We start from the raw sequence: 13,293 nt of genomic DNA on the forward strand, positions 1-13,293 counted from the left end.
GCACTGAAATGAAAAAAGCATTCTGTCCCATTTTGGTTCACATAATTTGTCATAGTGTTCACCTATTCAACGATGTATGCTAAAAAAAAATCAAAATTCTACTTTTGTTGTAATCTTATATCAAAATATATAATTTCTTACTTCCTGGAAAACGGTAGGTCACGTGCAATGACGACAACAGGTACCTTAGATTTTAGGCCAATAATCTCACGACATCCACCTGTCCATCAACGCTATCCTTCTATCGAATCTGTCCAAAGTTCTTAAAACCTGTCCACTTGCCAATGTTCCAATCAAATTCCTCTAAACATATGTCCCACCCTCATAGCTTGTTTGCGTCGGAAATACGTCAAACTACGGAAGTTAGATGATCTCAAACGTCTGTTTCAGTGCGACTTTAAAGTGATGAAAGTTCATATCTAGAAGCAGTGTAAGGAATGTGGTTGTACAGGTTCAGATCATCAGTGTTTCCTCTCTTTCCCCTCAGTTCACAAAAGCTGAATCCCAAATCGCGCACTTAGGCGAAAGTGCAGAGCACTCGCGGCCTTGTGGCCTTACATGCGCGTTCCCGCTAAGTCCACAAGGGCTCAGGGTAGATCCAAAACGGAATCGCTAGGTCCACAAGTGCGCCACTGCCGCCATTTTGCGCACTTTAACCGCACTTACCGAAAGTCCGCAATTTCACGGACTTAGGAGCAGAAAATACCCACAGTCCACCGCGTCTCATGTGACACAGTGCTTGCGTGCATCCAAGTCATGACCCGAGTGAATCGCACATAAATTATGACATTTGCCGATAGCACAACATTGATCTTGAAATCCACATGCTGCAAACATATCCCACCCAACATGCATTTTAAATTATGATTAAATTAAAACAGAGGTCAGAGCCGAGCGGAACTGAGGAGCGCGTCAGAGCAGCCCCTGCGTGGAGGGACGCGGCAGCCAATGAAAACAAAGTGGGAGGGGCATTGAGCTAAACTAGCTTGGAATCGTTGGCACGCCGCTGGAAGTGCTGTCCCATTTAATTCACGGCCCTGCACCCTCTGGCCCTTCCAGCTGACGTCAATTAAGTGCTCAGGCCTCAGGCCGCAAGTGCGAGGGGCCGCAAGGGTGGTTTGTGCACTCAGATTGGGATTCAGCTAAACTCTTGGGCTGCTGAACCTCTTGATAAGGAACCATGTGCTCCTACTGCACCTCTCATGCTTTTATCATCTGCTCATGATCCCTTTTCATGTGGCAGAGCGCCCAGCCAGAAGGACATGGGAAGAGGCTCACCTGATGAGCCTTTAGCTCTCATATCCCTCTCTCATATCTCTCTCATATCCCTCTCTCATATATCTCTCTCATATCCCTCTCTCATATCTCTCTCTCATATCTCTCATATCCATCTCTCATATCTCTCTCTCATATCTCTCTCATATCCCTCTCTCATATCCCTCTCTCATATCCCTCTCTCATATCTCTCTCATATCTCTCTCATATCCCTCTCTCATATCTCTCTCATATCCCTCTCTCATATCCCTCTCTCATATCACTCTCATATCTCTCTCTCATATCCCTCTCTCATATCTCTCTCATATCCCTCTCTCATATCTCTCTCATATCTCTCATATCTCTCTCATATCCCTCTCTCATATCTCTCTCTCATATCTCTCTCATATCCCTCTCTCATATCACTCTCATATCTCTCTCTCATATCCCTCTCTCATATCTCTCTCTCATATCCCTCTCTCATATCCCTCTCTCATATCTCTCTCTCATATCCCTCTCTCATATCCCTCTCTTCCTCTCCTCAGCCCCCAAACTCTTCCCAGTGGCCTACAACCTGGTCAAGCACTTCCTGAGCGAGATCACCCGCAACAAGATCATCGTCCTGGGGGGTGAGAGAGAGAGAGAGAGAGAGTTCTCCCTGCTGCTTTATCTGGCTGCCTGAATCTACCTTAGCTGCCCTCAGGGATTATTAAAGTTCATCTTATCTTATCTTGCTGTATCTAGCTGTCAGAGTCGAGTTATTGTATATCCTCTGTTATCTTGCTTCTCCTGTTCCTCAGATGACTGAAGGTCAGAATATTTAAAATAAAGAATCACCATTCAGCATACTGTATACTGTATCTTTTCCTCTCTCTCTCTCTCTCTCTCTCTCTCTGCTGATGCCTGGTTCCTCAGGGAACTGGCAGGAGATGTTGTTGAAGTACATCCACCCAGAGGAGCTTCCTGCGGCGTACGGCGGCCTGCTGACAGACCCTGACGGAGACCCGCGGTGCCGGACCCTGGTGAGACCCCGTCACACACACACACACACACACACACACACACACACACACACACACACACACACACACACACACACAGGAAGTAGGAAACATGTTATCTCTGGGTGATCGTCTGTGTCGCTGCAGTAGCCTGAAGTAGGCGAACGCCAGTAGTGTGCAGTTCTGCTTCACCTCTTGATCATCATATCAGCTTTAGTGGTGGCTTGTAGTTCTTCTTCCTCTTCTTCTTCCTCTTCTTCTTCCTCTTCTTCTTCCTCTTCTTCCTCCTCCTCTTCTTCCTCTTCTTCTTCTTCTTCCTCTTCTTCTTCTTCTTCTTCTTCCTCTTCTTCTTCTTCTTCTTCTCCTCCTCCTTCTCCTCCTTCTCCTCCTCCTCCTCCTTCTTCTCCTTCTCCTCCTTCTTCTCCTCCTTCTTCTTCTTCTTCTTCTTCTTCAGCTAGTAGCTGCTATGAAGCTAGCGTACCTGCAGGTAGTGACCCGGGGCTGTGGTCATCAGTAGCTCAGGTACCTGTCCAGTTACAGCTAGAGGATCATTTAAATCTCCGCCCCCAAGCTGAGGGTGTTGATGAATGGTACAGTAAATGGACTGCACTTATATACAGTAGCGCTTTTATCCAAAGCGCTCTACAATGGCCTCTCATTCACCCATTCACACACATGTTCACACACCAATGGCGGCAGCTGCCATGCAAGGTGCTAGCCTGCTCATTGGGAGCAATTTGAGGATCAGTGTCTTGCTCAAGGACACTCCGACATGCGCACAGGAGGAGCCGCGAATCGAACGGCCGACCCTGCGATCATTGGACGACCGGCTCTACCTCCTGACAGTTTGGAGGACGTCTCCTGACCTCTGACCTGTAGTAACTTTGTTTTCTACAAGTTACAGCCCACAGACACTGTAGCCCTCAGGTACAGCTGAGCTGACTGCTGTAGGTCTCTAGAATAGATCATTCAAATCTGCTCCTCCTAACGTAAAGCTGCTACTGTGTATCCATGGCAACCTAGTATGTGTTCTACTGCACTCACCTGCCTTTGGGCCATAGAAACCCAGCAGACGCCCGGCGGCCTGACCTGGCCAGCCACAGACCGACCAGCCTGTAGACCAGCAGACCAGCCCGTAGACCAGCAGACCAGCCCGTAGACCAGCAGACCAGCCCGTAGACCAGCAGACCAGCCCGTAGACCAGCAGACCAGCCTGTAGACCAGACCAGCCTGTAGACCAGCCCTTAGACCAGCAGACCAGCCCTTAGACCAGCCCTTAGACCAGCAGACCAGCCCTTAGACCAGCAGACCAGCCCGTAGACCAGCAGACCAGCCCGTAGACCAGCAGACCTGCCCGTAGACCAGCAGACCAGCCCGTAGACCAGCAGACCAGCCCGTAGACCAGCAGACCAGCCCGTAGACCAGCAGACCAGCCCGTAGACCAGCCCGTAGACCAGCAGACCAGCATGTAGACCAGCCCGTAGACCAGCAGACCAGCCTGTAGACCAGCCCGTAGACCAGCAGACCAGCATGTAGACCAGCCCGTAGACCAGCAGACCAGCCCGTAGACCAGCAGACCAGCCCGTAGACCAGCAGACCAGCCTGTAGAGCGGTGCACTGATGATGCAGACAGATCAGCGGATTGTTCTCTGGTATTTAACATGACCACCTGACCCCCAGGCCTGCTAGATTCATTAACACCTGACCCCCAGGCCTGCTAGATTCATTAACACCTGACCCCCAGGCCTGCTAGATTCATTAACACCTGACCCCCAGGCCTGCTAGATTAATTAACACCTGACCCCCAGGCCTGCTAGATTCATTAACACCTGAACCCCAGGCCTGCTAGATTCATTAACCCCTGACCCCCAGGCCTGCTAGATTCATTAACACCTGACCCCCAGGCCTGCTAGATTCATTAACACCTGACCCCAGGCCTGCTAGATTCATTAACCCCTGACCCCCAGGCCTGCTAGATTCATTAACACCTGACCCCCAGGCCTGCTAGATTCATTAACACCTGACCCCCAGGCCTGCTAGATTCATTAACACCTGACCCCCAGGCCTGCTAGATTCATTAGCCCCTGACCCCCAGGCCTGCTAGATTCATTAGCCCCTGAACCCCAGGCCTGCTAGATTCATTAACACCTGACCCCCAGGCCTGCTAGATTCATTAGCCCCTGACTCCCAGGCCTGCTAGATTCATTAACCCCTGAACCCCAGGCCTGCTAGATTCATTAACCCCTGACCCCCAGGCCTGCTAGATTCATTAACCCCTGACCCATACTGTAGGCCCGCCGTCTCTGGTGGTCTAGATTCATCAACACCTGACCCCCAGGCTGGTCTGTAGATTCATTAACACCTGACCCTCTGGTCCGTAGATCCATAGGTAGAGGAAGAGGAGGAGGAGGAGAGCTCTGTCACAGCCGAGGAAGGAAGGAGGGAACTCTCACGACACCTTTCCCTTCTGGAACCTTCCGGAAGAGTGACTCTTGAGGACTGTGATGCTTTCGGCTGAGAGTTGGGAACGAGCTGTTTGAATTCAGGCGCCGTGTGGCTTTCGGCCATTTCTCCAGGTCCTGACGAGAGAGGGATCCTGGCTCCTCTCTGTGACTCAGTAATTATAGTCTTTGTAGAATGGCACTACATTTTTGGGGTATTTATCCTTTATTTAAACAGGATTTAGTCTGTTTTGGTTCCAAGTCTCTTTTTTCCAAAGAGGCCCTCTGAGCACAAACAAGAGAATCTACTGTAGAGATGAATTAACACAGCTTTGCATCCCACACGGGCGTGTTGCAACTCCTCGCCCCAGGCAGGGAAGGGATATTACATCGTATCTATCTGGCCTCCACAATCTGTCCTCTATGCTTGAGTGATGTCATAATGATAACGGCAGGCCAATCATTACGGTGTGTTTGAGCAACAGGTTGAGACGTTCTGGGCCATTTAACTGTACAATAGGCTGGTTTTTATCAATAGGGTTCATGATGGGTTTAAAGGTGTGTGTGTGTGTGTGCGTGCGTGTGAGAGAGAGAGAGAGAGAGCACAAGAGGCAAAATGTATCTCTACAGAAGGCATCTGTTCCATACCTGTCAACCCTCCAGTTTTTCCCAGGATTCTCGCGTATTTATATTAAATAAAGGTTGAAATACAGGAGATTTACGGGAAAATATTTAAACGGGGAAGTAGGGTAAAATACGGGAGAATCCCGGGAAAAACGGGAGGGTTGACAGGTATGATCTGTTCTTGTCTAAACGTGTATATTATCATAAGTACATGAGAGGAGTGTGGGCTCCCATCAGCCTGCAGTCATCCCAGGCATGTACTGACTGTGTGTGAACTGACCGCTGGACACATGGTCGTTACCTTCTCTGTCCCCCGTGGTAGGAGAGACTCAGAACGCCTCTCAGGGAACACCCCACAGCACACTACCCCCTGCTGGCTGTTCTGACTCGTACTCTCCCGGGTTTTACTGCCATGTGGACGTCTGTTAGGCTACAGAGGAACATTAGTGGGGGGTGATCAGAGCAACACTGTGTGGTTTGTCTAAAAATAATAATAAAAATAAAATAGAAAAGCCAATATACTGTGGATCCTTATTTACACAGCAAATGACTCTGAGGTCTGACACCATGGTATTATTAGTGTTTAGTATATTATTTGTGAAGTCTTATAATTAAGTATCATAATTAGGTCTTTTATGCCCAAAACACTTTTGTTATTATTGCAACTGGATGTTTACAGTAAGTTACATTTTGATATTTCCTCTCCTAAATTCACCCTAATGATTACCCCCATTTCTACATCCCAATTCCCTTATCTTAATCTTTATGTTCAAACCAGCTTTGCAATACCCATCCTTTATCTGTGTGGATGACTGTGTGTGTGTGTGTGTGTGTGTGTGTGTCTCTCTGTGTGTGTGTGTGTGTGTGTGTGTGTGTGTGTGTATGTGTGTTCCAGCTCCACTACCCAGGGACAGTGCCTAAGTCCTACTACGTGCGTGACTCTGTGAAGGTGGACTATGACCAGTGTCTGAAGGTCAACAGAGGCTCCTCCCAGCAGCTAGAGTACGAGATACTCGCCCCTGGCTGCGTGCTCAGGTGAGGGGGGGTCTCTCTCTCATCCTTATCTCTGTCTTCTATCTCTATCTCCTTCTCTTTTTCTTCCGCCTCTCTCCATCTCTCTTCTGCTTTCCCTCATCTCACTCTCCCTCACTCTCACTCTCTCTCTGTGCTTCTCTCTGCTTACTCTGTCTCCCTCTCTAGCGAGAGTAGTTCTCTATTCTCTATTCAATGGAGCCATTTGCATTACCCCCAAAGTTTAGTCCTCACCCATGACTGACCAACTCTGTATGTCTTCCTCCCTCTCTCCCCCTCACTCTCTCCTCCCTCTCTCTCCTCTTCCCTCTGCCCCCCTCACTCTCTCCTCCTCACTCTCTCCTCTTCCCTCTGCCCCCCTCACTCTCTCCTCCCTCTCTCCTCTCTCTCTCCCTCTCTTCTTCTCCTCCCTCTGCCCCCCTCACTCTCTCCTCCCTCTCTCCTCCTCCCTCTCTCCCCCTCTCCTCCCTCTCTCCTCCTCCCTCTCTCCTCCCTCTGCCCCCCTCCCTCTCTCCCCCTCTCTTCTCCTCCATCTCTCCCCCTCCCTCTGCCCCCCTCCCTCTCCTCCCTCTCTCCCCCTCTCTTCTCCTCCGTCAGGTGGCAGTTCGCCAGTGAGGCGTCAGACATCGGCTTCGGCGTCTTCCTGAAGGCTAAGATGGGGGCCCATCAGAAGGCGGGGCAGATGCAGGAGGTGGTGCCCAGCCAGCGCTACAACGCCCACCTGGTGCCCGAGGACGGCTCCCTGACCTGCGCCGACCCCGGAGTGTGTGAGTACGGGCGGCCAGACGACCGGAGGCCACTGACACCAAACACAAGCACAACAAATCAGCTGCTGTTATTGCCTCCATGACGCGTGTTTAATTGAACAGCGACGGAGTGGTTAGCCCCCTTCATTGATAGTATAGTTTGATTAGCGATAAAAGCTGAGCAGAACAGCGGTGATGTTTTCTCCGTCTCTCCTGTCTGTCCTGCAGACGTGCTGAGGTTCGACAACACCTACAGCATCTTCCAATCAAAACGCATCAGCTTCAGCGTGGAGGTGCTGCTCCCTGGCCAATTACAATCTCCGAAGAACAGGCGTGGGCCAGACAGGGCCACCGCCAGCCAATCATGATGGCCGCTACTGAGAGGCCAGTCCCCCCCCCCTGTTGTCTTGGTTATCCCTCAGGTCCAACACCCCCCTGGTCAGACAGCCCGGCCCAGCGCTGACCGGACCCCCGCGGGCAGCACTGAGCACCGAGGACCGCGGGCCAAACACTGCTTGTGTTACGATCGCGGAATGGAGGAGAATCACAGAGGTCCTTAACTCAGGAACTCTGGCATGGAGAGACAAGCAAACTCGCCGGCTTACTTGAACACTGTCGTTGTGGCGCGTTTCGGGAGACAGTATTTTGTCGAGGAGTGCCGTCCACATATGCATTACATGCTTGACGATTTGGGAGATTGTTCAGATTAATTTTTTATTGTAGTTGTATTACGATTCTATTGTATTTTATTTGTATGACTCGGACAGACCTCAGGGGTGTGTGGTGCTGTCCCAGTCACCATCTGCTCAACAGCACTCCTGGGCCAAGCACTCACCCCCCCCCTCTCTCTCTCTCTTCTCTCTCTCGGTCTCTCTCTTCCTCTCTCTCTCTTCTCTCTCTCTCATGCTGTCTCTCACTGTCTTAATTTATTGAGTTATTTTTTCCATCTAAAATGTAATAATGTGTTTCCAATTTTAATATCAGAAGATGGTCTTTTTAAGTGTAACTAATACAGCAAAAGCAACTTTCTTTCTGAGAATCTGATGTTTTAGTCTTGCACAGTGAAACACGTCAATCTTGGTCTTACTTTCTTAATTTCTGCATTCTGTTGCATAGGGGATATTTGTGGTATTTTAAAACATATAAATGTACTAGACATTCCATTTTCTTAGCCACAATCCTTACGATGTACATGCCCTGGTAAATGCTTGCCTTAAATATGTCCAAATGTATGGAAAATATGCAGCACTAGATCAGATCCTATTATTATGAAGATTAAGGAATGTAGCTATCTACAGTATATAGCTTTAACTGCTGCAATATTAACCAGTAGCATAGATTCATATTTTATTATCCTATTCCTAGTATTGATTATGATGACGGTGATTTTATTTTTAGAAAACTAATGTTTGTGATCCTGGTTCCATGGATATTACAGCTCGTTATCTTTGGTGTTGGTCAATGATACCTCAATATTTATATTGTATCTTTCTGTCTGCATGTGGAAGTTCAAAACAAAAAGCGTTCTCCTTAATGCTGTGCAAACTCACTGTGCCAGAAAGTAAAACTTACTTTATTAAGTAGACCTTAGTAATAAGTACTTTATTGATCAGTCATACAACCTGTACTTGAAATGTCACTGTATCATAAATACAGTACATCTATCCTATCTATCTATCTATCTATCTATCTATCTATTGTACTGCATCTATCAATATACTGTACTGTATCTATCTACTGTATCTATACAGTATACTGTATCTTATCTATCTACTGTATCTGTATCTATCTATATATCTATCTTTATCTCTCTCTTTCTCTCTGATCAGATGAGTAGAAGTGAATGCTGTAGTTTAAAGTCCAGTTTCACAGGATCATGAGAGTTCATCTGATCCGGTGTGGTCCAGCCTCTAGAGGAACCGAGCCCCAGGACCGTACCAGGCCCGGGCCAGCAGGTAGCTGAACGGATCTGCAGGGAGGAGGAGGAGGAGGAGGAGGGCTCTGTCATTACGCCTCACACAGATACTCTCTCACGTAACGCTATGACATCACCTGGGACCGGTCATGATCATGTTTGTTATTTTTTTCTTTCTTAAGCTTCTGGGTTTGAAGCATTTATTTATTCATCCATGAGTATTTCTATAAACATGGGAGCAGGTCCAACTCTAATAAGTAGTGTTGCTGGTGTAAAGTCTGGTGTGGTCACCACGTACTGTAGGTGGAGAGAGACCCATTATCCTCTTACCCTGGGGGGCTGGAAGGAGCGGCATGGTTACCGGCGTGGAGGAGCAGGGTGTGAGGACAGGTGGCGGGGGGGCCACGCAGCGCTTCAGGCCAACAGTTTTTCCAAGATGGATACGCCCTCCTGAGCTGAACTGGCACTTTTGGAGGAAGAAAAACACAGGTTGCTTCTCAGAAAACACTGACACACACACAGAAATAGGACGCTAGTGTAACTAAAAGATCTTAGAGAAACTATGTTATCCACCATTCACTGTCTCTCTTGCTGGTACAGTATGTCAGCTATCATAGCATAGCTATGTGCTATCATGTTAGCATAGTCACCTGCTTTTACAGAGTACTTGTTGACTCCATTTTGCATTGCGTCATTGCCCATTGGTGGATGGGGGGTGGCTGTTTGAGAAGGGGATCCCGTCTGTGAATCGCCCCCCAAAAAATATCCAAAATGTAAAACATGACAATTCCCTGAACACACTTTGTTGCACGTTTGTGCACTTCAGATAATACTGATCATATACTTTAAAAGAGCAGTTTAATTAAAGCACTTACCTCTTCCCAAGCTGCTCTCCTGTCCACCCATTTCTGGAGAGACTCGTCCCAGACGATCTGAGAAGTTGGAATCAAGAATCAAACCATGAGTTCAACTCAGTCTCTCATTAGGAATATAGAGGTTGCCAAACAGCTCCTGTGGAACAAGAAGACTTGGGTCTCTTACGGATTTGTCTGTGTCGCTGGGCAGGTGGTCCTTCTTCTCTCCCCACGGGAAGAGCCACCTGAACCAGCCACTGCCACTCGTCTGGGCTGGGGGTCGCTGGGCGGCTGGCAGGAAGTGGACCTGCTGACCAGGGAACACGCTCGCTGATTGGCTGCGGAGTCCGGACTGCTGCTGCTGCTGCTGATAGTCTGCAAATCTGCTCCCTGTGACAAGGAGAGAGCGTGAATGATTAGACAATCAAGCATTTTTGAATTGCCATGAATGATTATGTAGTGTAAACATCATGGTACACTGTCACGCTAAGATAGTTCAACAAACATTAATGGGCAGGCTATGAAGTTCCTCTGAAGGTGTGCCAAATTGGTAGCCTGGCAACCCATCCTTGAATAGCTCCACCCACTGTCACAGTGCAGTAAAATACAATTCAGGGTGGCAATAGCTATTTTAGCTACATTTCTCTTATTTCTTATTACTTTTTGTGTCCTAATGAGCAAAAATCACAATTTCTGGTAGAGAAGAATGAGTCTCCATGGCAGCCTGTCTGGGGAGCAGGTGATGGTGGGGGAGGAGGCGAGCTCTGAAAATAAAATATTGTATCAAGACGACCTCATAACCAAGACGACCTCATAACCACTTTGATTACCGGTCTAGATAATGTGATGTTTGAAGGAGAAGAAAACAAAGCACAGCTCACCTGTTGTTGTCTGGACCTAATGGGACCAGGAGCCATGGAGGGAGGGCTGGAATGACCCCGCCCTGCCTGGGTGTCTGCGGGGCCCGGGGTGTGTCCAGTGTAACCCGTGTTTGGACCAGGGCGGGGCTGGGAGGCGCCAGCGTACCCGTGAGGAGGGTTCCCCCCCGGGTAGCTGACCTGGGGTGGGGGGGGCGTCTCTTCGGCTACCGCCGGTGCCTCCAGGAATGTTTTGGTTGTGGTGGCGGAGACCTTTGAGGCGTTTGTGACCTTTGGGGACAACAGGCCTCCTCCTAGACAGCTCAGGTCCGGTGAGGGCTGCTCAAAGGAGGCGGGCAGGCGGGGTGTAGGAGGGCTTAGCCGGCGGAGGACTACGAGTAGCGGGGACTCTGGGGGTCCGTGCTGCTCATGGCCTCCACGGCCGGCGGCTGCTCAAAGAACCCAGTGCTGGAGCTGCTGGAGGGGGGTACGAGGTAGTTGGAGGGGGGTACCAGGCTGTCTGTGGAGGGCTGGACGGGGTAGTTGGAGGGGGGTACCAGGCTGTCTGTGGAGGGCTGGACGGGGTAGTTGGAGGGGGGTAGCAGGCTGTCTGTGGAGGGCTGTACGGGGTAGCAGAGGTGTCCTGGTGGGGGTGGAGCAGGGGAGCCCCCCGGAGGAGGCCTGGTCTCTGAGCTGTCACCAATCACAGGCTCTTTAATAACAAGCGTCTCAAGGGCCAACGGTTCCTCGCCCAGACTGTCCTGTGGGAGAAATAGTCTTAGTAGGGGAAAGAAAACACTTCAACGGGCTGAGGACTTGACCAGCTGACCCTCTGACCCTTCAAGAGTGAGTGCACGTTCCTGCTTATTTAAGATAAATATCAACACAGATATTATTATAAATCTCCTGGTCTTGTCATTGATATTTCCGTCATCAACAATTTACCTGGGTCACACACACATCCACACGCACACACACAGACACACACACACAGACAAGCACACACATCATCCCTAGGCTGATTCTGCCTCTTACTCTGAAGTGTCTGCTGAGGTGAGCCATGCAGCGCCAGAGGTGGTACTGCTCCAGCCCCTCCTGAGACATCTCCTCTGCGTAGCTCTGCAGATCCTCCATGGTCCTGCAGCTGGGGCAGGGGCGACCACGTTAAGGTTTAGTATACTCTAAAGTCTGGACCATAGCAGGGGTTAGTATACTCTATAGCAGGGGTCTCAAACTCGCGGCCCGCGGGCCATCTGTGGCCCGCCACACCCCTCCATCCGGCCCGCGACATGATGTCAGAAATATAATGTAATCCGGCCCGCAAAATAATTTCTTGTAAACGGCGCCGGCAGGCAGGCCTACAATGCAAAATTCAAGTCGCTCAAACGTGGGGCGAAATTCTGTTATTGTGCGCAGCGCGCGAGGTGAACGATGCAGTCACAGGTGCAATCAATCGGCATGCAACTATGAACGGAATGCAGCTCGCCACCGAGAGGCTGTTTTCATGGTTAACTAACGTTAGGAACACAGACAGTTTCAAGAAAGATGGACATTGCAGTATTTTTTGTAGAGTTCAATGGAAATGCTACCTGCCTGATATGCAAGAACAAAGTCGCCGTTCTGAAGGAATATAATGTCAAGGGCTGACGTCTCAGTCTTTCAAGATAAGTGTCTAGCCAGAAATAGAGTAGTAGCCTACACATGTATTCAAGTGTCTGGTAAGAAATGGAAACAAACTTGAACTTTAATAAATGCAAGAAGCTAGCTACAGGTCTAGGGCAGGCTTACAGTAGTGATGCATCTTGCAGCTAAAACAGAATAAAGTACAAATGTAAGCTATTCAAGATCAAATAAAAGTAAGGAAAAAATATTTGCAGTACTAACTGTTAAAATATATTAAAATGAATGGAAACCGGTTTGAATTTGTATGATGAAAATGTTAGTTATGGAATAGTCTTGCAACATTTAGTGACTGAGTTGTGAGTCTAGTTATGGAAATGAAAAATGACATTTTCCGAAATATTGCACTTTCTTATAGTTAGTAGTAGTTGAAGTTGACGTGGCCCTCCTATGAGTTGACGATACCAGCAGTGGCCCCAAGCCAGTTTGAGTTTGAGGCCCCTGCTCTATAGTATGGACCACAGCAGGGTTTAGTATGCTCTTTAGTATGGACCACAGCGGGGTTTCGTAGGCTCTTTAGTATGGACCACAGCAGGGTTTAGTATGCTCAAGTATGCTCTTTAGTATGGACCACCGCAAGGTTTAGAATACTCTTTAGTATGGACCACAGTAGTATGCTACTACTCTCCCTAGTGCCTCTCTCTCTCCCTCCTATCTTCTAACCAGGTCCAGGTCCAGTGGATGCCCCACTGTCACCAGCAGACCTCCCGGAGTCCGATAGACACCCCTGTGTCTGCTGTATCCGTAGGATGTCCTCTCTCCTATGATGCTTTTTTAGCCTCTCTTACTCTGAAATGTAATTTAATGTAATGTATTGCTTTATAAATGTTCTTAGCCGGTAGACAAACATACTCCTGGAGCTTGCTCGATCGCCTTGTTGAGAGGGGTC

General features: G+C 48.9%; 1 protein-coding gene across 1 annotated transcript in view; it reads left to right on the forward strand.

The window, feature by feature from the left end:
- Nucleotides 1-7,942, forward strand: part of LOC311310024 (SEC14-like protein 2) — a gene marked incomplete at its 5' end in the record, with an annotated part of 17,216 nt that extends 9,274 nt beyond the window's left edge. The window contains 5 exons of the mRNA XM_084439402.1: nt 1,800-1,883; nt 2,170-2,276; nt 6,216-6,355; nt 6,950-7,119; nt 7,327-7,942. Coding sequence (XP_084295528.1) covers nt 1,800-1,883; nt 2,170-2,276; nt 6,216-6,355; nt 6,950-7,119; nt 7,327-7,466 — 641 coding nt within the window. The 3' untranslated portion in view covers nt 7,467-7,942. The remainder of the gene's footprint in view (nt 1-1,799; nt 1,884-2,169; nt 2,277-6,215; nt 6,356-6,949; nt 7,120-7,326) is intronic.
- Nucleotides 7,943-13,293: the final 5,351 nt, after the last annotated feature.

The sequence above is a fragment of the Borostomias antarcticus genome (assembly GCF_949987555.1).
Source record: "Borostomias antarcticus genome assembly, chromosome: 6".
Lineage (NCBI taxonomy): Eukaryota > Metazoa > Chordata > Actinopteri > Stomiiformes > Stomiidae > Borostomias > Borostomias antarcticus.